Below are 26300 nucleotides of genomic sequence, written 5' to 3'. Positions count from 1 at the left end.
CGCTCTGTCGCCCAGGCTGGAGTGCAGTGGCGCGATCTAGGCTCACTGCAGCCTCCGCCTACCAGGTTCAAGCCATTCTTGAGCCTCAGCCTCCGGAGTAGCTGGGACTCCAGGCATGTGCCATCATGCCCGACTATATTTTGTATTTTTAGCAGAAACAGGGTTTCACCATGTTGCCCAAGCTGGTCTCAAACTTATGAACTCAAGTGATCTGCCCGCCTTGGCCTCCCAACGTGCTGGGATTACAGGTGTGAGCTGCCATGCCTGGCCTAGAAAATATAACCTAACCAGTAAGCATGAGTTGCAAATTAGTGCCGCAGTGAGCTAGCTATTCATTTAGGCCCTCTAGGTTGGCAAAATATAAGAGATCTGTAAATCTCAAGTATTGGCGAGTATGTGGAACAACTTTTATGTTTTTCTGGTGGGGTGCAAATAGTTAACACCATTTTAGAAAACAGTTTGATGTTAACGTAAAAATAATTATATCCTGTGACCCAGCAATTCTTCTCATGAGAATTTATCTTAGGAAGCTATTTACGTAGATGTACCAGTGAACTTTTACAAGAATAGTTTTTAGCAGCAGCGTACTTATTTATTTTTTAAATTTTAGATCAGGAGGTACATGTGCAGGTTTGTTACATGGGTGTGCTGTGTGATGTTGAGGCTTGAACTTCTGTTGAGCCGGTCACTCAAATGGTGAACATAGTATCCAATAGGCCTTTTCAACTGCTCTTCCCTTGCTTTGCTTCCCCATTATGGAGGCCCCAGTATCTATTGCTCCCATCTTTATGTCCCTGTGTACCTAATGATTAGTTCCCACTTACAAGTGAGAACATGCAGTTTAGCTTTCTATTTCAGTAGCAGAGGTATTTTGCATTTTTTTTTTTTTTGAGACGTAGTCTCGCTCTGTTGCCCAGGCTGGAGTGCACTGGTGCCATCTTGGCTCACTGCAAGCTCTGCCTCCTGGGTTCAAGTGATTCTTGTGCCTCAGCCTCCCGAGTAGCTGGGATTACAGGTGCACACCACCACGCTTGGCTAATTTTTGTATTTTTAGTAGAAACGGGGTTTTGCCATGTTGGCCAGGCTGGTCTCCAACTCCTGAGCTCAAATAATCTGCCCTCCTTGGCCTCTTAAAGTACTGGGATTACAGGCATGAGCTACCATGCCCAGCCCTACTAGCAGAGTTCTTAATAGCAGAAAACCTATAATAATTGGGATATCTATTGATAGCAAAATAGGTAAATAATTTGTGGTTTTTCTGCAGAATGAAGTATTATGCAGCAGTGAAAAATAAATGATCTATAGGATATGTAACAAAATGGGTGACCTCTAAAACCATAATGTTGAAGGGGGAAAAAAGCAAGTTTTAGAAAAGTTCTTACAGCTTGATAACATTTTTATAAAGCTCAAAAACAAGCAGAACAATATATTGTTGAAACATTCACACAGGAGTTATAAAGCCAGATTTTTTTTTTTTTTAATTAAAAGATAAGGCCAGGTGTGGTGGCTCACGCCTGTAATCCCAACACTTTGGGAGGCCAAGATGGGCGGATCACCTGAGGTCAAGAGTTCGAGACCAACCTGACCAACATGGAGAAATCCCGTCTCTACTAAAAATACAAAATTAGCTGGGTGTGATGGCACATGCCTGTAATCCCAGCTACTCGGCAGGCTGAGGCAGGAGAATCACTTGAACCCAGGAGGGGGAGTTGGCGGTGAGCCAAGATTGCGCCATTGCACTCCAGCCTGAGCAACAAGACCAAAACTCCATCTAAAAATAAATAAATAAATAAATAAATAAATAAATAAATAAAAGATAAAAAATAATCTGAGTAATGGTTACCTCTTCGAGGATGGAGGGGTTGGGAGGGGGAGGGGGCATACAGGGGCTAGATGTAAAATATCTGTACTGTTCTAGTACTTGGTTTGTTGGTAGGTTCCTAGATGTTCCTAGTAAATTATAAATTACTAATATGCAAAATTCTTACATGTTCTTTTATGTACTGAATGATTTAAAGAATAAAACAGTAGAAAAAAAAGCTCTGACTAGATTATACAGTTTTATTAAGGATGTTATATAGTTAAGGTATGTTAGGATTTAAGTTTAATTTGTTGGTTTGCCTGGAAGATAAGCATCTTCAGGACCATGTGGGACCCTAAATTCTTTTTTTTGTTTGTTTTTTTTTTTGTTTTTTTGAGATGGAGTCTTGCGCTGTTGCCTAGGCTGGAGTGCAGTGGCAAGAGCTTGGCTTACTGCAACCTCTGCCTCTCGAGTTCAAACGATTCTTCTGTCTCAGCCTCCCAAGTAGCTGAGACTACAGGCATGTGCCACCACGCCCAGCTAATTTTTGCATTTTTAGTAGAGACAGGGTTTCACCTTGTTGGCCGGGCTGGTCTCGATCTCCTGACCTCAGGTGATCTGCCTGCCTCGGCCTCCCAAAGTGCTGGAATTTCAGGCGTGAGCCACCATGCCCAGCTGGAACACTAAATTCTAAATTTTGCTTTTATTCTAATTGGCCTGACAGGAGTCAGTGCTTATCAAAATGATTTTTGGAAGATGTCATGCCCATGTTTTTTCACGTTAGATGTGATGAACCTATCATGGCTGCCTTTAAAATATTTGAGGCCAAAGTCATCTGGTCCATATAGCAGAGAATTAGGCTTCTTTAATTTTTTTTCCCCCTTTTTTAGAGACAGAGTCTCACTCTATAGCCCAGGCTGGAGTGCAGTGGTGCAGTCATGGCTCACTGTAGCCTTGAATTCCTGGGCTTAAGCAGTCCTCCCACCTGAGACTCCTGAGCAACTGGGATTATAGGTGGGCACCACTGTGCCTGGCTAACTTTTAAAAATTTCTTTATAGAGATAGGATTCTCACTCTGTTACCCAGGCTGATATCGAACTCCTGGCCTCAACCAATCCTCTTGCCTTGGCTTCCCAAAGCTCTGGGAGTATAGGAGTGAGCCACCGTGCCCAATGAATATCTTTATTTTAAAGAGACATCTGCAAAGTCCCTTTGCCATGTGAAGTAACATAGTCACATGCTCGGGCGATTTGGATGCAGACATCTTTGGGGGCTGTTACTCAGACACCACATGTTCTATTGTTGCTGCAGCTGGGAACAGTGGGATCTCTGTGTTCATCTGGAGCCATAGGTATTAGTGAGGAGAAGAGAATCATCAGATTGGCCAGGGGCATTTAAAATGCCATTATTGGCCGGGCGCGGTGGCTCAAGCCTGTAATCCCAGCACTTTGGGAGGCCGAGACGGGCGGATCACGAGGTCAGGAGATCGAGACCATCCTGGCTAACATGGTGAAACCCCGTCTCTACTAAAAAATACAAAAAACTAGCCGGGCGCGGTGGCGGGCGCCTGTAGTCCCAGCTACTCGGGAGGCTGAGGCAGGAGAATGGTGTGAACCCGGGAGGCGGAGCTTGCAGTGAGCTGAGATCTGGCCACTGCACTCCAGCCTGGGCGGCAGAGCGAGACTCCGTCTCAAAAAAAAAAAAAAAAAAAAAAAAATTGCCGTTATTGTGTTGAGTCATTCATGAACTCATATTCCCCCATGTTTCTGTTTTGGTATAGATTTAGGGGATAACAAACGCAGTTTTAGTACATGGATATATTGTGTAGTGGTGAAGTCTGGGCTTTTAGTGTAACCATCACCGAAACAGTAATATACATTTTTACCCATAAAGTAATTTCTTATTTTTCATCCCTCAGCCCTCCCCCACTTCTGAGTCTCCAATGGCTCTTACAAGGATGTCCAATCTTTTGGCTTTCCTGGGCCACACTGGGAAAAGAAGAATTTTCTTGGGTCACATTGGAAGAAGAAGAATTGTCTTAGGCCCCACATAAAATACACTAACACTAATGATAGCTGATGAGCTAAAAAAAAAAAAAAAATCTCGTAATGTTTAAAGAAAGTTTACAAATTTGTGTTGGGCTGCACGTGGCCCGTGGGCCACAGGTTGGACACTCTTGGTCTATTATTCCACATTGTCCATGTGTACACATTATTCGTAAGTGAGCACTTGCCCACACCTTTTCAATGGAAGCTTCTGTCAGGTGACTACCTGCCTTCTCTACCTACCTGTGTTTGCAGTCTCCTGTTGCAGCACTCCACTTAGCTACCAGGTAGTTCTCACCAAGAAAAGCCTAAGAGTGGATAGTTAGCTAAACAGTGTGAAGAGGTACTAGTTCAGTTTTGGAATGCCTTCTTTTTACCTCATGACGAGTTCACCATTAAAAAGCGCTTTCCCAGAACTCTGAGATGCCAGCATCTGCAGGGTCTCCTACCCGTCTCTCTCCTCTCTCAGGAGGTCTCCTGGGCCTCTCCTCCGCCCTGCTTGATCTTTCTTTTTAAAGCCAGGCCTAGGTCATCACCTGCCTGTCCCACTTCTCACGTGAGTGTCTCATAAGGCTTTATATACTCAATGTATCTCCTCTACATTTGATCTTTGCTTCTTCAGAATTCTGTGATTCAGTGAATGGCAGCATCGTTCCTCTGATTTTTATAGAAATATAGTACTCATTCTTTTTTTTTTTTTTGAGACGGAGTGTTGGAGTTTTGTCACCCAGGCTGGAGTGCAGTGGCACCGCTGTGATCTCTGCCTCCTGGGTTCAAGCGATTCTCCTGCCTCAGCTTCCTGAGTAGCTGGGACTACAGGCACCCACCACCATGCCTGGCTAATTTTTGTATTTTTAGTAGAGATGGGGTTTCACCGTGTTGGCCAGGCTGGTCTCAAACTCCTGACCTCAGATGATCCGCCTGCCTCGGCCTCCCAAAGTGCTGGGATTACAGGAGTGAGCCATTGCTCCTGGCCAAAACATATTACTCATTCTACACACTTCACTTCTTTCTCCCACTACAGGCAGTCAAATTCCAAGTACTTTTTTTTTTTTAACCTGATTTATTTATTTGAAAATATTTGAGTATGTACTAAGTCTCTTGCACGATCCTAGTCCCTGGGTTTATAGGTGTGAACATGATAAACCAGGGCAGCCCTCTTTTCTGCAAGAACTTATGTTAAACAAATAAAAAGTCAGCAAGACAACTTCTATGGTACTGTGCTGTGAAAGCAATAGTGATATAGGTAAGACAGATGGGATCACAGAGACCTCTCTGAAGAGGTGACATTTTAATTGAGATCTAATGTCAAGGAGTCAGCCTTAAAGATCTGGAGGCAGAGTGTTCTAAACAGAAGGAACAGCAAGTACAAAGTCCCTAAGTTGGGAAAGGCTCCGGATCTAGATTCAAGACACTGCGAAGCCCAAGGCAGCCAGAGTGTCATGAATGGAGGGAGAGGGAGGGATATGTTGAGACAGGAAAGAAAGGCTGGATCACAGGGAGGATTGGAGGTGCCGTGTGCTGGGTGGATTCATGCCTTCCTCCACCCCTGCACTACCCTCAAGATGTCCTTCTCCCTGGACCCTGTGACTGTGTCATCTCACATGACAAAAGGGATTTTGCAGATGTGATGGCGTTAAGGACCTTGAGATAGGAAGATTATCCTGGACTATTCAGGTGGGTCCAAACAATGTAATCACAAGCTCCATGTAACAGGGAAGTAGGAGGGTCATAGGAAGGAGATTAGAAAGTGGAAGCAGAGATCAGAGAGAGAGAGAGAGAGAGAGAGAGAGAGAGAGAATGTGGAGGGGGCATAGGCACGTACCTGCAAGACAGAAGTTACAGTGTTTTATAACCTGATCTCAGGAGGGACATCCCATCACTTTTGCCTGAATATTTCAATTCATTAGAATCAAGTCAGTAGATTCAACCCCCGAACAAGGAGAGAAGATGACGCCAGGAAGTAAATCCTGAGAAGGAGAATCTTTGGGAGCTGTTTTAGAGGCTGCCTGCTGCACACCTAATAGATGACTGTTGAACAATGAATTAGTATCCTGCTCCCCACTCTTTTTCTGAACCTCTGTTTCTCTGAACTTGGAGTTCTTTGGTCCTTTGGTGGCCATTCTTGTCCACTTTCTTTCCTAAGCAGGTCTCTCTTTCCCGGTAAGTATAGAAGAATAAGATGATTCAGATAGACTTTTCACATTATTTTTATCTTTGTATTTTTTTTGTAAATGTTTCAGAGTCTCCTGACCCTCGGGTGGCATTTTTCTCTACTATTACCATGCGTTAAAAAAAATTTTGTACTCTATATTATTTGGTTATTTCAGTGGGATTCTGAATAGGGAGCATGATCAATTCGTGGGCTCAATTCACCATCTGAAACTGCAAGGCCTTGTTCTGTGCTTTCAAGGTAGCTCTTCTCTCTTTTAGTGCAATTGTTGATATTTCCACATGTAAAATATTAATTTGATGGAAAACAATGTTTCCTTTGATTCTTCAGAGAGTCGTCTTTGCATCCGTGAGGTCCAGAGCTTCATTTGGGTTTTATTATTAAGGAGTGCTTTGTATAGCTGATTCAAGAGGAAACTTCAGCCGGATTTCAGAGTAGTTGGATTTGACGGATACAACCCTGAAGGTTGAATTCAATTGCTTTCTGAATTGTGACTTGGATTTTCTGGGTGTCTAAACTGTATCAGTAAGAATGTATTAACCATCTGCCATTTGAAAGTAATCCGATTTTACCTATCTGTTGGAATGAACCAAGAGATTGTTTAAAAGCTAGAAGAAAGGCATAACAATTTTTACAATTTCCTTTCTGTAAATAAGTTTTAACATATCACCATATGATTCTAAGGACTTAGAATCTATTTGAATTAGAATTTTCTATTGAGTGAAAAGTTGGGGAAATAATTTTCTTAGAAAATAAAGGTTTTATTTTTCGTTAAAAATAAATTGCAAATATTTTCACTTAGACTTCAGAAATCAAGGATGTTTAGCTTTGAGGTGGTAGGAAATGTTGTTTAGGAACAGGAATGAAATGTTTAACTTCGGTCTAAATTTCCTCTGTCCACCCTAGGTGGACATGCAAAGAATGTAAGAATACATGCAAAATGATTACAAGTTTTTGTTTCTTACTGACCAAGGGGTGTATTTGATTATTCATGCCTGCAAAGCTTCTTGTATAATAGGAGCTTTCATGTTCTATTAAAAAAAGAATTCATAGCGAAAAATGTTTTTCATAGGAAGAAAAACATTTTAGGTAGCTCTGCCAGGAATAAGAAGGGAATGGAAGCTGTGTATTATATAAAACCTGTGGGTGGTGGGTGTGGGGGTGGGGAATGCTGTTTTTTGCACATGCTACAATATATATTTGAGTGCATTAAAATATCCCAGCTGTGATGGTAGCAGTGTAAGCAAATTACATTTTATGTTATTATACAAAGCAGAAATATAGAATAGCATTTTAGAACATAAATGTGTATGAAAGTAAAAATAGTTGAAAAATGTGTATAAGTGTGTGAAAGGATGATTTTGAAATAGGGCCATAAATAAAAGAAGATGATAATAGCAGCACTGGGCCAATGCCAGAGCGTCTTGGTCTGGGACCATGTTATAAATCGCTGAAGTTTAAATGCGCTAACGGTAGCAGCAATCAGCCAGCATGAAAAGCGTGAAAGGCAGAACTTTGGAAAAAATGTGAATAATGAAACATTAAGGGATTGAGCAAGCTTCAGTTTCATGAAATGCTAGAACCTGTTCTGTGTCTCTCTTTAAGTGAACTCTTTAAAAAATACTAGTTTTTTCCTTAAAGCTACTTTTCAGACCTCAAAATCATGGTTTTGTAGAAAAGTACCACCTGGTTCTGAGAGTCACACACATCACAAGCCTGGACCAGTGGTTTCAGGTAAATTGCCAGATTCAAAAGAACGTGTTTGTAAGGGAAAAAGTATTAATATTCCTATACCAAAGTAATATAATTCACCATGAGTTCTGCAGCCACAAAGAAATGTTAGATTTCCTTTTATTTGTTACATTCATGTATTCAGAGATCGTAGGTAGTCGTGGTTCTCAAGGTGTGACTAGTGGACCCCTGGGGGTCCCTGGGACTATTTTGTGGGGAGGCTCTTCAAGGTCTAAGCTATTTTCATGATAATATTATGATGTTGTTTGCTTTTTTCACTGGGTTGGCATCTGCACTGATGGTAAAAACACTGATGGTTTGTGCTGTCACACAAACCAAGGCCATGGCACCAAGTGGTACTAGTGAATGAATCATCATGTTCTTCATCATCGCACACTCGCAATCAAGAATAATTGGCTGCCTTAAATCTTAACCATGGTGCACTTCTCTTTACTGTCAAGTCTTTTTAATCTATAAGAAAGAGGGGAGTCCTTAGAAAGCACTTGGCTGCAAATCAGAGTTCTGGTTAGCAGAGGACAAATAGTTGTAGGATTGTGAGATTGTGAACTAAACTAGTTTCTTTTTTTCATAGGAAACCATTAGAAACTGTGTTTATGCAGATTGTGGTGTTTGGAAGACTTTTTTTTTTTTTCCTAATGATCAAAGTTTGCCTGTTATTAAAAAACCAACAACAAACTGTATTGTTGCCAATGAATAAAATTCAAGCTTTTGAGCAAGTATTAGAATTTTGAAAAACTTGTATCTGCACTCTGAGATTGCTAGCTTTCTAGTACTTAAAAGCTTTTTTTTTTTTTTTTTTTAATGAGATTGGTGGTGATATTAATGTGTGCCTTTTTGTTGTTGTACCATGAAATGTGTAAATGTTTGGAAAATCTGCATAACTCAGTGAAGCAGTATTTTCCAAATGATCAATGCATGATATCGTGAAACTATGCATAGGTAAGTGCCATGTAGAGTGCAGGTGAGAACAAGGATTGTAATGTAAAGGCATATGGAAGACTCAGTGATGCAGCTGCAGGGTCCACATTGCATCTCACCTCTAAGAAAGTATCAGCTGCAGAGTTTTGGTGTAGTATCAGCGAGTATCTACAATTAGCTAAAAAGGCTATGAACATATTCCTCTCTCTTCTAACTACAAGTCTGTGGGAGGCATGTTTTTCTTCATGAACTTCAACCAAAGCAGCATATCCCAGCAGATAGGATGTAGGAACTGATAGAGAATTCAGCTATTTCCTTTGTAGCCAGAAATGAAAGATATTTACAAGTCTGTCAAACAGTGCTACTCTTCAAAAACTTTTATTTTGGAAAATATATTGATTTTTCATAAGATGTCATTTAAACACATTTATTGTTATTTTAAGTGAATAAATTTTTGAAAATTCTTAGTTTTATTTTTAGTATTACAAATTGTCAGTAGATATAAGCACATAGAATTCTTTAAGATACTCAGTGAATTTTAAGAAAGTAAAAGGGGTTCTGAGGCCAAAAAAGTTGAGAATTATTGGACTATGTTCTGAACAACAAATCGAACAGTGCTCAAAGAGGGAGTTTTAATTTTCTCCAATCACTGCATCAAAATATGTTACATTGAAGCTAACTTTTGTCTCTTTTAACAAAATTTCTGGCAGTCTGTAGCTTCCAAGACATTTTCAATTATTAAAAGCTCAATTTAGTATTCCTTTGTGTTCACCTCTGATCTAAGTCTCACCTCGTCCCATCCCTAGTTATCAGCCAGGGGTAGGGGAGTTGGCTTGGGGATTGGGGAGAGTGTGCTCTTCTTTTACCCCCACTTCCCCAATATTCTTTGGAAGATGGGACTGGTTTGCTTCTGAAAAGAGATGCAGTTCTTCTATTGTGTTGGGGCAGGGAGACAGAAATTAGCCACATTATTGCCTCTTCTCAGGCCAGCACTGACCAGCATTCATACTCTTTGTGGAAGTGCTCGAATGTTGCATTTCTCCTATAGCGCACGACTTGTGCAACCCAAAACCTCCTGTAGTGCTATAGGCTGAATTATCTGCAGGGTGGCTTAAGCCCAACTACCTTCAATGGGGTCCATGTGACTTGCAGTATCTCATGCATCATTTGTAGGCCAAGCAACTGTTGGCCTCTACTGTTCCCTCTCTCTGTTCCACCATCCTGCCTCATTTCCCTTGTCCCCTTGATTAGAGAAGCACAAAAGGCAAATCAGCTAGTCTGCTGCCTGCATAGGAGCTGGAGAACATCCTCTATCTTCTTCTGTATACCCCCATTATCTATAAGGTCTTGGAGACTTACTTCCATTATTCTACTCTTCACTAGGCTGTGGACCTCCCGCTGTCCCTTCTTTCCCTATTTCCATAAGACAATTTCCATTCTGTAGTCATATGTATGTATGTGTATATGAAATTTGTATTTCAATATATAAATTTCACATACACATTCTGGGAAGTGGCAGATAGAAGATAGTTGATGGTTATATTTCATCCATCTCTTTGGCTCTAGAGAAGTATATGTTTCAGCTGTTGGGAGTTTTTCTTAGGACATGGGACTTAACACTTCTTTTTCCTCAGCTTTGGGGACTAGTCATCAGTTTTGGGGCAAGAAGAAAATGATTGCATTTATCATCCTCTTCCACTGTGATTCCAGGGTGTTACCAACTGTGCAGGATTAGAGGATTAATATATCCACTTAGCACTAACTAGTAATAACCTTTTAACGTCTATTTTATGTGAGGCGTTGGGCTCTGAGCAAGGGATCTAGTGGTGAACTCTAGGGACATTGTGCCTGATCTATGAATTTCATTACCGATGGGGGTAGAGACAGGCATAAACAGATAAATATAATAAATCTATAAATACAAAGTCTAATAAGGATAGTGAACAAAAAGAATAGGAAGCCATCAGACTTAATAATGAAGGAGAACTGATTTTGATTGGATACGACTCTCGGGAAAAGTTTTGTGCAAGTGACATTTTAGATAAGACTCAAAGATGAATGTGGGTACCCCCAAGACTCAGGAACACTGCAGGCAGAGAGGTTGCCTTGAGGTAGGAGAGACTCTGGGTGCTTGAGGATCTAACGTAAGGTCCCTGTGGGTAGAACCTGATGGAGAGTGGCTTGAGATGGAAGTCTGCAGGGGCCAGGGCATGCAGAGCCCGAGATTGGGCTGGAGTTTCAAGTGCGTTGGCAGGCATGCCCTTCATCTCAAGAGCAGTGGCAAGCCACCAAAGGACTGAAATAAGGAAGTGACAACCAATTTATGGTTGCTGGGTATTTCCATTGTGAATAAAGTTTGATTCCTGTCCAATAATCATTTTCCATACAGTCACATTGGAATACACTCCACATTCCCTAACCAGATCCTAGCTCATCTCAAAATTATGTGAACTTTCTTATTAATTTCAACAGAATTTGGGCTTGTGGGCAGAGGGTCTTTGGATTCCCAAATGATAGGCAGATGAGAGCTGACAACAGTGATAGCTAGCCCTCTATGGTCTTTGAAGTGATTCTCATGGTTACTCTTTTCCTTTCCTCTCCTTTCCTCTCCTTTCCCCTCCTCTCCTCTTTTTTCTTTTCTTTTCTTTTTTTTGAGACCAAGTCTCACCCTGTCATCTAGGCTGGAGTGCAGTGGCACAATCTCAGCTCACTGCAACCTCTGCCTCCCGGGTTCAAGCAATTCTCCTGCCTCATCCTCCCGAGTAGCTGGGATTACAAGCACACTGCACCACACCTGGCTAATTTTAGTATTTTTGGTAGAGACAGGGTTTCACCATGCTGACCAGGCTGGTCTCGAACTGCTGACCTCAGGTGATCCTCCTCCCTCCGCCTCCCAAAGTGCTGGAATTACAGGTGTGAGCCACCACGCCCGGCCGATTACTCTTTTTCTAAGAATCTTTCCACCTCACTGTTATACTTTTTCTTGTGTGAGGATTTCATTCTGTCTTCTCACCAAAGATAGAACTTTCTTCTTTGGGAACAGGGCAGCTAGAGCTGTGGGTGCTTCAGGACAGATCCTTTTTGAAGCTGTTAATCAACTTGTAGATCTAGATTTTTCATCACACCCCTCATTCCTCCTGGAGCTCTCCTTTTGATATTCTCAGTTTGGTCTTGTACCCTTTCCATCGCTTGTCTTTTGCGGTGATCACAGTTAATGTCTGCCTTTCCTGTGTCCATTTCTGGTGGTCACAGTTATTGTCTGCCTTTCCTGTGTTCATCCAGGCTTTCGTTAGCCCTGCTGCCACTGCCTTCATTCGAGTCCTCTTTTTACTTCGACTGTTTTTGAAGAAATGTCAATAGAGATGGCATTTGGTTGCCTGAACTCAGAAATTCTCTTCTTGAATATAGGTGATACCAATTAATCTTTGATGTTGATCTTTAGGTCTTGATTGTATCATAGGTATATGCAACATGGTATAGTCAAAGGGAGATGAATATCTCCTCTTACTAGGAATACCAGTGGAAGCAAGCAGGGGAATTGGAAATAAATATCATTTATTAGGTGTTTGCTATTTTCCAGGACTTGCATGAAGCTCTTTTAATGGTGACTTTCATTCTCACAGTAACCCTAGTTAATAGGTACGATTATTATCCTGTTTTAAATATGAGAAAACTAAGGCATAGAAAGTTAAATAAGTTGCTTAAGGGTAAGTAAGGGGCCCAATTGGGATTTAAACTCATGTATTTTGACTTCAAGACTCTCAGTAAATTATGTTGATACTTCATTTTTTTAAAACTGAAAATACTATAAGTTGTTTATGTTTTTTAGTCCTTTTCTTTTTTTCTATGGAGATAGCAGTTAAATCTCTACAATATAATGGGCCTATATGTTTATCTTGGGGGCAGCAAGGAAAACAATAGCTGGAAGAGTACATCTGATTTCACAACAGGTTTGGGGATAGAGGCAGTGTGGTGGCTGCTGAGAGGAGATGCAACTGCTTAAGTCCATTGTGTTTGCAAAGAAAGGGAAGCCTGAGGAACCCCAGAGTCATCTGCACTGGGCAGTGACCAGTGTTTTTTAGATTTCTTACCACTAGAACCATATCCTCCTAACAGGTTTTCTGTTCCTCATCTTACCTGCTACCTCCCTTCCTCCCCACATCTCTCCAAGGAAAATGGAGTGAAGCACAAATTGGCCCAAGGATCTCCTATTCTTTAGTTACTTTTTTTTTTTTTGGAGACAGGGTCTGGCTCTGTCGCCCAGGCTGGAGTACAGTGGCACAATCTGAGCTCACTGCAACCTCCGCCTCCTGGGCTCAGTCAGTCGATCAGTCTGCCCACTTCAGTCTCTTGAGTAGCTGGGACTACAGGTGTACACTACCATGCCTGGCCAATTTCTGTATTTTTTTGTAGAGATGGGGTTTCACCATGTTATCCAGGCTGGTGTTGAACTCCTGGGCTCAAGCAATCTGCCTGCCTTGGCCTCCCAAAGTGCTGGGCTTACTGGTGTGAGCCACCGCACCTGACCTTTAATGGCTATTTATTTATTTAATGAATAAAGTCTTAAGTCCTTTAGCATCAATCACCCATCTGTATTTGAGGTTATTTTCCTAGAAAATGCATGCAAACAAATTGTGTATAGTTTCCAGGAGTTCATGAATCAACTGAGAGTCATCCGTGAACTCTCCTAGCCATAGATCCCCGACTCACCACGTTTTAAGATGGTTCATTCCATCTTTTGTTACAAAACTAGTTTTAAGCTCTAATTACAGTTTGTTAAAATGTAAACTGCAAACAAGTGTACAAGGTAATTGATTGCTACTTGTATGTTGAAACCTGAGTTCCATAATGTCATCTGTAGTAACATCCATCTAATCAAAAATTTAACAGTTCCCAGGTCATCAACAATTACTGAAATGTAGATTTTTGAAGAATGGCAACTCTGATCATTGTAATATGTGGGGAGTGAAAAATAAATGTATGTAGAAATTTGGGGTTGTTTCAAAATGGGGCAGATTTTATATCTCTGGATTGGAGAATTTAAGTTTTGGGGTTTTTTCCCCCAACTAACTCAGATTTTCCAAAGAAATGTTTAATGCCCTGGCTACTTTCTCTAGAATATTGTTCTGGGAACTAAGGGAATCTGATCTGTAGAAAATGTTCTGAGAAGTGGTTTCAAATAGAATCACTGCATTTTCAACCAAAATGAAAATGTTGATGGTTTGTTGCTTTTTAATAATTTAACTTAAGCCTAAAAACTGTTTTTGGTGCTTTGTATTTTGTAGACTTTATAGGCATGTTCCTTATAAGAATTATGCATCTGTGTAGAGATGTTGCAAACACCCTGGCCGGAATTGAAGGCAAAGTACCAGTTGCTCCCGGCGATTCCTGTGGGAAGGCTTTATTTGTTTACATTTTTACTTCTGACTGTGTAGTTTGAGCAAAGGTACAGCCTCCAAGTTTTTAGGCTTTATGATATACACACACAGAGTAGCTACTTTTCTGGGGCTACGTTGTGAGTGAGTGGGAAGATGAGAAAACTTTAAACTACTAGGGAAATGACAAAGAAGCTGGTCTGGCCCTTCCTGGGATTAGGTAGGAACAAGAGAAAGTCTGCTTTAAGAGTTTGTAACCATCCATGGACTGGTTGGTCTATGGCTTAGGATTTGAGAGTTTTATCCACCAAGTCCAGGGGTCCTACATTGTAAAGTTAGCGAAGTGGCCGGTGATATTTCAAGGTCACGCATCAGAAGTAAATACATATTTCTGAAAGGATTGTGTCCCGTGGATTTTCTTTTTTAGTACCCAGAATCTTCTCCCCACCCCCAGGATTTTAAATATGGAGGTAGATAGGTGTATGCATGCATGTGCTAATTCTAGATCCAGTACCACTAATTAACATGCTGAAGAGTCAAACTACTGAGCAGTAATTTTCAATACTTTTTTGTACTCGTAATAGAAGCCAATAAAAGGATTACAGCTTTAGTTTACTTAATGTAATATAATTCAGATAGCCATGGTGGAATCTGTACATCATCGACAGGTATAAAACACATGACTGCATTGGGGGGTACTTTATTCATAGTTTAATTATTGAAGCTTTATTTTTAAAAGTTCTACTGTGTGCGTAACTAAAACAGATTTCCTCACTAAAATTAAACATTTATTTTTAGGAAGTTTGTAAATGAAGGTAACTCTGGCTTCCTTATGAGAACTGCTTACATATTAAAATGATTTTTATTTTTACTGACGTTTTCTGATTACAACTGTAATTATAGAAAAAAAACCCTTATGGACATATACGTAGGGCATAATGTATATAGATTTTGAAATGTCCTTTTTTCCTAATAGTGCATTTAATATATTTTAGCATGTCCTGACTTTTAGGATCTTGTGTTTGAATAACTGTTATATAAAATTAATTTAACCAGATTTCCCCTTTTCTCCAGACTTCTTCACTCCTAACTCCTTTCCTCCCTCATCTCCTTCTCTGCTTCCTCCTCTTCTAGTTGCTCAGGGGAGAAAAATGAAGTATACTTTTTTTTTTTTTTTGAAATGGAGTCTCGGTCTATAGCCCAGGCTGGAGTGCAGTGGTGAGATCTCGGCTCATTGCAACCTCCGCCTTCCGGGTTCAAGCCGTTTTTCTGCCTTAGCCTCCCAAGTAGCCGGGACTACAGGTGCCCGCCACGATGCCCAGCTACTTCTTTGTATTTTTAGTAGAGACGAGGTTTCACCATGTTGGCCAGGCTGGTCTCGTACTCCTGACCTCAAGTGATCTGCTCGCCTTGGCCTCCCAAAGTGCTGAGATTATAGGCATGAAGCCACCACACCCGGTCTGAAGTGTACTTTTATTACGTGATTGAATTTGCAAAGGGAAATGTTTAGTTAAAATAAATGAGATTTTGCAGGTTTGGCTACACCTGATACTTAATAATAGATGCTAGATTGCTCATTGGTGATGAAACCACATCTTTGGTTATATATTTGTCTACTAGATCCCAAAATGTTCCCACTTAGGGAAATTTGTCACCCTGTATCAGAGTAAATTTTTCTGGGATATAAAGAGAAATTATACACTGCATAAAGTTATGCCATGTTCTCCAAGAAGAAAGCTACTGGCGCCATGTGGGTATTTAAATGTAAAGTAAATAAAATTAAATAAAATTAAAAATGCAGTTCCTCAAGTCAAGCCACAGCTCAAGTGCTCAAAAGCCACATGTGGCCAGTGGCTAACCATATTGGACAAACGGCTATAAAACATTTTCACCATCACAGGCAGTTCTATTGGATAGCCTTGGGGTAAAGTCTATATGTGTTGCCTGTTAATTAGAATTTAAAAATCATTTTTTTTTCCTTTTGGTTATCATAAATAGTAATAAAAAGCAGAATTTCTGTCAATATTTTTAGAAACAGCAAACAGCTCAAAATTATTTAGAGTAAATTTTTACTCCCCTGCCAACTTAATTTTTAAAATGATGCAGTAAAGTAAAAGACATATCAACACAGGGTTACCAGCACTTTGAAATTCTGGAACATTTAAAAAATGTTTGACATGGTACAAAATCCAGGAGTGGGCAGGCTAGGGGTGGGATATTCTATCAATTGGGTCAGGATCTAGAAAAGATGATGGAAGAGAAACTGACTATTTGTAAAAGACGCTCAGAAGAAGCAAATGAAGTGGAGAAATAATGTATTTATTTGGGGCACATACTTTTATGTTATAATTAGAGTATTCATGGAAATTAACCTGGGAAAATTGGAAGCCATCAGAAAGAAAACACAAGGGATGAAGAGGAACCACCAATGAGAAAGAAAATATAAGGGATGGAGAGGAACCACCAATGATCCTCTAGTCAGGGAAACAATCACTGGGATTTGTTATATTTCTTTCCAGCCTTCCTTTCTATGCCCTACAAACAGGCCATAGTGATTAGGCAGCGAAGGATGGCAGTGAAGAACACAGACAAGATGTTAGTCTGAGAGGAAAAGTGGGTGATTAGGAGCTCCAACACTGAGCCAGATGGCTTGAGCTTGAAATCTCAGCTCTGCCTTCTTACTGTCTGCAAGAACATAGCAGCTTGTTTAACTCCTATTTATCTGTGAAATGAGATGGTCCTGCTGTCTACCTCTTTATGTTCTTGTGAGAATTGAGGAATTAAAATATTCAACTCATTAAAGACTATGTTACTAGTATTACTGACCTATTAGGTGAGTAGTACAGGCACATGGTAAGTTCTTAATAAGTCTCTATGTTTATTATAGCAGGGAAGCAGACATTTAAACAAGTGACTGCAGTGAGGTTAGATAAGTTTTGTGATAGGGTGAATTCAGCAGTGAAGTTAGATGAGTTGTGTGATAGGGTAAGTTTTCTATGATAGTATACGTTGAGATGACTTAATTCTTGATAATTATTTAAACAAAGTGAATTTAGCTTAGTATGATTGGTTTTTGTTTTAAATGATGTGTTCATAGTTTCTCAAATCAAATCTAATTTTTTATAGCTTGTAGTCTTTAAAGTTTGTTTATTACCTCGATATGATACATCTTTAAAGGTTCTAAGATACTAAGTAAAAATGTCACTCTGATAATTCTGGTAATATCATAAGTGTCAAAATTCTTTCCCTGAAGCTTTACATTATGTACCAGGTTGCCAAAAATGTAATAGAATCCTCTCTTGGCAATAGCATCTGGCTAATCAGAATAAAATTTATCTTCCAGACTTTTACAATGGAGTTTGGTTAGCTTTGAGTATAATTAAAGAGTGTATTACTTGATACCTATTAAAGACAGGAAATTGTGAGGTGCAACTGTTTTTCGTATATGGTGGGGGACATTTTTCTTCAACTATAAAAAGAGACTAAAGTGAGTTTTCAAGTATAAAATGTGAAAGGACAGCTATACAAGAGCTGAAATAGATGAAACTGAAGTGCTGACAGTTATGTGTTTGTCAACAGGTCTTTTGTTTCTCAACCTTCTGCTAGATTTTTTAAGGAACTCAGTCTGTCTTACATGGCATTTACGTAGATTCTTGCCTTTGTGTTTCTTGGGTCACAATAATGGGAGATGAAGGACTAATTTTAAAAATTTATTATTATAAGTATTGTACAATATGAAAAATGATATCATTTATGCTAAATAATTATAAGAAATGTCACTAGCTATGAGAAATCCCTTCGTTTCTTAGAAATTTGAAGTTGAGGGGGAAAGTTGGCAATTTCAAAGAAAAGAATGAATAAATATAATAAAAGGAACAGTGTGCTTGGGCAGATGTTCCTGGATGTGGCACCCAGGCGCAAATAGTGCCAGCTTCTTCCCTCTTGACAGTGATTCCATACTAACCTGCCAAAATGCGGCTGGCAGTTTATTGCTTTGCTTTAATCATAATTCACATTTTTAGCAGGAATATAAACTGCAACTGATACTTGAAATATTGCAGCAATAGATTTTAGATATAATATACATCACAAAACTTACATGTTTATTAAGGAGAAAGACAAAGGCTTAGGTTTCAAGTGGGTTCTGTTTGATAAAGACTGTTTTTTTCCATCTGACTCCATGTTGTAAACACTGGGCCATAGTAATAGATGAATTAGGCACACATATATGTCACCTGTGGGTTTATATTAGCATATACAAACATGTTACATGTATGTAATATGTCATAAACATATAACTTTAGGATATCCAAGGATTCAGATTCTCTTTTCAAGTATAACAGTGTACAGCTATCTGACATTGTTCGCTACCAGGTGAACTTATATGCATTTGATTTTCTTCCAGATTCATGAAAAACTACACTACTATGAGAAGCAGAGTCCGGTGCCCATTCTCCATGGTGCGGCGGCCTTGGCCGATGACGTAAGTGTGCCTCTCCCAGCTCACCGGGACGTGTCTGCTGCAGACCTGGCCCAGGCAGAACCTGTCCTAGTGCAGACAGACGCCTGTGATCCTATGAGTGAAAAGCAGAAGAGGTTACAAATGTTTCAAGGAGTCCTGTCATCACTGAGCTTATGTTAATATTATGTTGATTTTCATTCACTTTCCTGTTCTAAAAATTTTGCATGTAGCTACTCTCTTGTTCTGCTTTGGTAACTACGTAATAGGAATTTTAGGCTTTAAACTGGTGGAGAGAGAGAAGCTGTCAGCTGTTGGTGTTCTGAGAAAGTCACAGACAAGAGGAATGTTATGGAGAAATAAAGACAAATGAGATAGCTCTATTGCTGACAGTACTAAAAAATGACAGATACTAGGATACGAACGAGGCATATGAAATACATAAAAAGACAGGATTGTTTTTATAATGGATTATAAAACATAGTAATGATTTATGGATATTAGGCTTTTCCAAATTACCTTCATAACCAAAAAATAAATTTTAGAAGCAGTTGGCATTGATGGAGTAGTTAATTTCCTGTAGCTATAATTTTATTTTAAACTTGGGGGAAGGGAACTAGCTCGCTGATTCTTACTGTTAACTTTCGGACTCGGATGAATTGAGAACACACCTGGATAAACTATAAAGGACACGAAGCTGGAATAGAAATATGTTTAGTGCGAAGGCTGGTTTTAGTGATATCCTGTAGCTTATTTGTTGCTTTTAATATTTTTTCCTTTATTTTTGATAAGACAAGCTGTAATTCAGTGTGGTGAAATATTCAGGCCATAATATAATTAAAAAATTGGCCATCTTGAGAAGTTGATTTTATTTGAACTCCTTTGCATTCTAATTTAGAAAATACACATAGGTAATACATATGCAAGTTCCATGCTATTTGTTTAGTTCCCATTTTTCTTTCTGTTTTTATCTACAAAGATTACAAGTATGTTTCAATATATATTTAATGAGGAAGCTTACTTCTGCATTATCGAAACAAAACTTTTTAAAGGAAGGCGAATAAAGATGTAGATACACTTGCTCAAGTAAGGCACAGTTGCCACCTAAGAAAACCTTAGAAAAGTCAGTTTTAAAACATTTACTATTCAGAGTTTTGGGAAACATTTGTTTATAAACCTATGTTGTGTGGTCCAATCATATTGCAACAATATTCCTTTATAAAAAATTAGAGACTGCTGTGTAAATATGATAGACCATAGTATCTTATAATTTGTCAGAGCAGTATATTTAAATGTTAAAATATGTTATGTTTTAAGTGACTAAAGTGTGCAAATGACCTTTGTGTCTTTTTGTAAGTTAAAAACGCTGTAGAAATATTACCTCAAAAAAGTAAAAGCAATGTTTGAAAGGTAATTAATGACTATAATTTTCTATGATTTTATTTTTGGTGTATAATTTATATTATGCCCTTCTTTTAGAGAAAAGTCCTTTTCCAGAGATAAGAACAATTATTTTTAACTTGGTAGAAAAAGTAGGGGCAAATGGAAATTTCATGCAAGGTTTTAAGATGAGTTTTTAAATAAAAATACATTTATATATATACCACATATTTCATAATTCTAGCCTTTTTTCCTGTTTGAATCTTGCTTTTCTTATGAAAATTATGGGATCTTTCCTATAGCCTGAAATTGAATTGGAATTTCGATAGGAATATCTCAGGAATATCTCTTAATGGAAGACATGGGGCAGGTTTGAAGTTTTAACACTTTCTTTATGTAGAACCCAAATGGGAATTCTTGGTTATTATAGTAGAGTACAGTCAGCATTTTTGGTACCAGGGTAGCTGTCAACCCATTATAGCTCGTTTTACGATTGGTATTATGATTGGTTGGCATTTAACAGATTTCTTCATCTGTATAGGTAAACATAATAAAAGTTTCAGGCCATTTGCTCTATTAGGGACATTCTAATTATTTTTACCCTAGCTCTAAACAGCACAGCTACTGTGGGTTTTTGGAATCCCCGTGGGTTTTTGGAAACCCTGTGGGTTTCACCACCTCATTCAGAAGCTCTGTTTTTGTGGGGGGTGGGGGAGGTTACAGTGTCAAAGCTTTATCCAGTTCTTACAAGTGGTCCTTTGTCTAGGTGCAAAAGACCATTCACATGGACGAAGTGCTGGGGTTTGCCCTCCTTGCAATAAATCGGAAGGTGATCTGGCTGATACGATTACTTGATTTGTACTCAGCCGAGAGCCTGCGCTCGGATCTGGACTACCAAAGGCCCTAAAAGGAAGAGCAATGATTGATGATCTGTTTTTTTTTTCTTATGCCGACCTCTCCTTAAAGATTGGAAAGCAGTAGCGTTGAGCAAGTCAGGTTCTCAGTTGTCACACACCCAGTCCCACAATGCTCTTACTAAACGTTCTTTACATCGATGTAATCTCCCTTGCAGCTGGCCGAAGAGCTTCAGAACAAGCCATTAAACAGTGAGATCAGAGAGCTGTTGAAACTACTGTCAAAACCCAGTGTGAAGGTGAGGACATGTTACGCTGGTAATAAATACCTTCAAACAGGGCCACTTTCTGAGCCTTCAGATGAATTTTGTTTCGAGCATCAATTCTCAAGTAAATGTATTTCAAATAGGGCACAGTATTCTAATAGCCTAAATCCTATTAATGAGAAAGAGGTGAGCTTTTGATTATAATGTGATGAGAAACTGCAAAATACTCTTATTGGGAAGCTCAGAATTTAAGTTCTGACAAATATTATGTAGCTTCAAGGTCATTTTCGTTTTAAATAAAGTTAAGAGTACACTATACAGAACCTACTAGTAATTTTGTTTAGGTCTATTGTACTTGGGTAGTTAACGGGATTCCAATATGTTTGACAAATATACCTATTTTTCTGTAGGATCATTTCAGCATTCCTCTTTCTTTCCCCATTCACCTCCCCATTTCCTGTCCCTTTACTAATTTACGTTTCAAAATGTCATTCCGTTTTACAGAGAAGAGCACTTTTCCAGTGTAAAATACTCATAAAATATTGGCAGACAGATTTCAATTCTCCCTTTCCCATTGCCTCCTAAGTTTATCACTTATTTTTCCTCCAAATGTGATCAGTTTACAGCAGGCATTTCAGAATTTTCCTGTAGTTATTCTGAGGTCATTACTGCACTAAATCCTGCACTGTATACATTTTGGACTTGACTCTGTGGCAATTATGTGTCAGATATTGTTCTGTGAGTCAGAATTACATATGGATTACATAATTACATAATTAAAATGCTCATTTAACTTGTGGTGATTACTGGTGAGCATATGTAGAGTGTTGGATGAAAATTTCTTCCTAGATACAAAAACTAGTTTCTACTTTTCTTGAGAAATAACTTTCGGAATTGTGCCATACTTGGTTTTGAATTTATTTTTATAAAAAGAGAGATGCTATTAAATAAAAGATGAGGTTAAAAACATGCGTGGACTATAAGCCCTAATCTCTGTAAGTAAATAGAAGTACATGAATATATTGCTGTAAAAGCTAAACAGGCTATGATTAGTGATGTGAGAGTAATTGATTTGTAGTGCTTTAGGAAGTTTATTAAATTTTTGTTCTGAAAGAGCAAGGATCAGATTAGAGCAGAAAAGTTCCTTGATGTTAAAGATAAAGTATGTAAAAACGTTAAGGAGATTTTTAGCCACAGAATGTTCTGAAGATTTCTTCATTTGGTCTTAGACTGCACCTGCGAAGTTAGTGTCACCCAGGGGAGGGTGAGGTTAGCTATGAGTAGCTTGTTAAACTCCTTTTTGAGTTTATTGTTTTGGTTCAAGGGTATTAGAAATGAAAACAGCATGTTTCAGACAAAAAATATCCCCAATCATGGTATTTGGTTCAAGAGTGTTTCAAATGGAATAGCTAATTATGCAATATTATACTGGATGAGAACTGGTATTTGGCTCAAGAGGGAGGTATGACTTTAGACGTTATTAAGAAGGGCCATTTGATAAAATTTTATAATAATTAGTTACATTTTATTATGTGGAAAATATTTTAGGTAGATAATTCGGTTATTTTTCTTTTTATCTAGCAGTGTGACTAAAGAATGGTGTAAAGTTAGCATGAAATACATATATTCATATGTGTAGAAAATAGGTAATATTCCAGGATACATGATGTTTCGTTTGGCAACGTCGGTTTGTAGTTAGCTAGTCTTGGGAAGAAAATATCTTTTTTCCCTTTTTGATCTAACATTGCTTTTCTTGAAGTCATTCTTATTATCTACCATCACTTTGACCTCATTTCCATATTACTTTAACAAGTTAAGCCCCCAAATAAATTTTAGACTATTTCAGGATATAATCAGTTAATCTATTTTTGCCCTGGGAGTAAACTAAAATCTTTTCTTGTTTGTTTTCCTTTTAAACAGAAGCAAGGTATGTAGGTTGTTAGTTGAATTGACAGTTAAAATATGAAAAATATAACTCTAGTGTGTTAATTTGAATATTATCTTTAATTTCTAGTGGATTAGAGAAATTACTTACTTTTTAAAGATTTGCTATTTCATTTTAAATACTTAATTCATTGGACTGAAAAGGAAGTTGAAGTATATCTTCAAAGTAATAGAACTTTAAGAAAACAGATACACACACAGACACACACGCGTGCACACACACACACACAACCAAATATGCACCCACTCTGGGAAGATAACACACATATTCCACACATCTGCCAATTCTTTCTGAAAATTTTTATAACTTTCTTTGGCAGTTTATAAATGTCACCAGCAACAGATCTTCACTCATCCATTTATTCTTAGATTTTCTTTCTTCTAATGCCTAGTGTGTGCCAGGCCCTATGGATGCAGATTATAGAAGATGTATGTGCACTAGTGAAGGTAATAGGAGAAATACTGGATTAAAAGAGGGAGTGCATAGAAATGATATGGAATACATAGGAATGGCGCTAAACCCAAACTTGGGCAGGGGGAGAATATTGAAGAAAACTTTACAGAGGAAGTGGCATGTAAGTTGAGACCTTATGTTGGAGTTTGAGGGAATCAGAAGGGGACAAAGGAGTGGGAGATGGGTCGGGGGTGGGATGTGAAAAAGAAATGATTTAGGTACAGGGAAGAGCATGTAAAGTCCCATAAAGGAAAACTTTAAGTTTGAAGATGCGAAAATGCAAAACCAGCCTCAGAACAGGCGAACAGTGGCTTGCGAAGGAAGAAAGGGTGAGAGTTTGGAGCTGGGGAGTCAACCTTTTGAGTAGGGTTTGCCCAGGACAGTTGGCTTCATGCCTGCAGTTCCAGCATTATTAGTAATAGCCTTTCTCCCACTTTCAATTGTTTCCCTATTTGGGTGATAAATTATATGGCCACACCTGAAATCGTGAGCTTTTTTAAAAAGTGGAAAGCCATTGAAAGGATTTGAAGCAGGAAGTGACATGTCCCTCCATATGTAGTCTACAGACCAAGCTTTTGAGGAGTTTGGTGGTGTAGAATGGCAGAAATGCAATACTGAATGGAGGAAGGCCAGTGGGAGCCTGTAGGAGTAATTCACGTAGAACACTAGCACTTTGGGAGCCGAGGTGGGCTGATCACCGGAGGTCAGGAGTTCGAGACCAGCCTGGCCAACATGGTGAAACCCCATCTCCACTAAAGATACAAAAATTACCCGGATATGGTGGGGGTGGCGGCGGCAGGTGCCTGTGATCCCAATTACTTTGGGAGGCTGAGGCAGGATAATCACTTGAACCTGGGAGATGGAGGTTGCAGTGAGCTGAGATCACGCCACTTCACTCCAGCCTGGGTGAAAGAGTGAAGCTCCGTCACACACACGCGCGCGCGCACACACACACACACACACACGGCACACGATTGAGGTCCTAATGAAAGAATTTGGGATGGGTGGAAGGAACCATGGGGGATAGGCAGCTTGAGGGACAATTTTAATACATGGTCTTGGAATAACAAATAGTCTGGGAAAAATAAGAAAAGTCGCCACTAGAATGAACTCCAAATAGATTAAAACTTTAAGTGTAAAATGTTGAACCTTAAGAATCTTTTTAATTGAAAAAATATATATTAGAAGAAAATTTGCAAGTTACATGATCATGGAATAGAAATGCATTTGATCCACAAAGACAGGAATACACACATACAGACACAAAGACACACCAATAAAGGAAAGAATATTTTAAAATCCGTAAGTGAGATTAGAAGGAATCATTTATCAATACATATGATTTATGATGTTTGTCCTTAATAAGACGTGATAATTTATTACATTCACTTTTACTTTTTGCAGAGTGACTTGATAAAGACTTAAAAGGAAACAGAAATATTCTTTTTTGATATTACATAATTGTATTTTTCATTTAAATTATAAAGAAAGTAGAAGCCCCTATCCTCATTGTTTTATTAGTGAGGATGAATATCTTTTCCTATGCTTTTATGTTTTTATTTCTCCTGCAAATTGCATGTTCATATACCTCTAGGGATAACTGCTCTTGGCTGGCTGCATTATCTTTCAACCCTTTCTGTATATATAAATATTAAATACGTTTTTTTTTCCAGTATATTCTGTGGGATCATAGAATGCACTACTTACTGTGATTTTTTTTTTTTTTTTTTTTTTTTGCTTTTAACTTTTTGGCATTTTGTAGCCTTCTCTTTATGTCAACAAAATTATCTATTTAACTTACTCCTTACAGATGAACCTTTGTTATTTCTGCTTTTCTGCTGTTTAAATAACACTATGATGCACATCTTTTGTATATTAGAGGATTTTATGGAATATTTTGTCAAAATAAACTTTAATTAGGACAGTAAATTATTGGGGCATACATAATGTTCGTACGTTTTACAGTTTTGATCCTTATTTCCAGCTTGTTGTTAAGACAGACCTTCTTGAGCACCTGCAGTGTAGTGCATGAGAAGGCCTGTTTCCCTATGCAGTTGCAATTTATATGCAATTAATTGCATAAGCTCTTTTCGACTAATATTCTTTCTTTCTTTTTTTTTTTTTTTTTTTTTTTAGACAGAGTCTCGCTCTGTCGCCCAGGTTGGCGTGCATTGGCACAATCTCAGCTTACTGTAACCTCCACCTCCCAAGTACAAGCGATTCTTTTGCCTTAGCCTCCCAACTAGCTGGAACTACAGGTGCTCGCCACCACACCTGGCTAATTTTTTTATTTTTTTAGAGTCAGGGTTTCGACATGTTGGCCAGGCTGTTGTTGAACTCCTGACCTCAAGTGATCCACTCACCTATTCCTCCCGAAGTGCTGGGATTACAGGCGTGAGCCACCACACACAGCCTCAACTAATATTCTTTTTTAGCTTTGCTAGTTGATCACCACTAGAATATAAGTCACATGTGAATAGGGAATAAAAATTGCAGATGTATAGCAAGCTTTCAATGAGTACTGTGTGATTAAATAATGGTTAGTAAAAATTTTGTGTTTTTCCTAACGAATTGTGAGTGATATAAGAATATAAAATCATTATTATATATTTCTCCTTAGTTATTTTTCTTTAATCTTACATGCATTTTCCAAGACTGGGTAGAAATATGTCCTTTTATATAGTACAATTGGCATTCTTTTTCTTTATGACTTCTGGGCACCGAGTTAGCTTAGAAAGGACTTGTATTCTTCATGACAAGTTTACAAAAATTATCTTTCCTATTTTCTTTTGGCTTTTTAAAAATGTGATTTTTTGAAGTTTGAAATTATTAACCTGTATGAAAGTTTGGTGTATGGTATAAGATGTGGTTCTAGTTAT

At 38.7% G+C, this 26300-nt stretch overlaps 1 protein-coding gene across 11 annotated transcripts in view; it reads left to right on the top strand.

The window, feature by feature from the left end:
• MPP7 (MAGUK p55 scaffold protein 7) overlaps positions 1 to 26300 on the top strand; it is a 252467-nt gene that overhangs the window by 138271 nt on the left and 87896 nt on the right. For 7 of the 11 annotated variants that reach the window (XM_065520447.1, XM_015455695.3, XM_074000709.1 and 4 more), the window contains 2 exons: positions 18470 to 18547; positions 20976 to 21056. Coding sequence is in view for 8 of the 11 variants with exons in the window: in XM_015455695.3 (XP_015311181.3) it covers positions 18470 to 18547; positions 20976 to 21056 (159 nt within the window). In the remaining 3 variants the exon portion in view is untranslated. The remainder of the gene's footprint in view (positions 1 to 18469; positions 18548 to 20975; positions 21057 to 26300) is intronic. The other 4 variants (XM_065520448.1, XM_074000707.1, XM_065520446.1 and 1 more) reach the window with 1 other exon arrangement.

Source organism: Macaca fascicularis, chromosome 9 (assembly GCF_037993035.2).
Source record: "Macaca fascicularis isolate 582-1 chromosome 9, T2T-MFA8v1.1".
NCBI classification, from domain to species: Eukaryota; Metazoa; Chordata; class Mammalia; order Primates; family Cercopithecidae; genus Macaca; species Macaca fascicularis.
The sequence above is the reverse complement of the archived record's forward strand: the minus strand, read 5'-3'. Positions and strand labels throughout refer to the sequence as shown.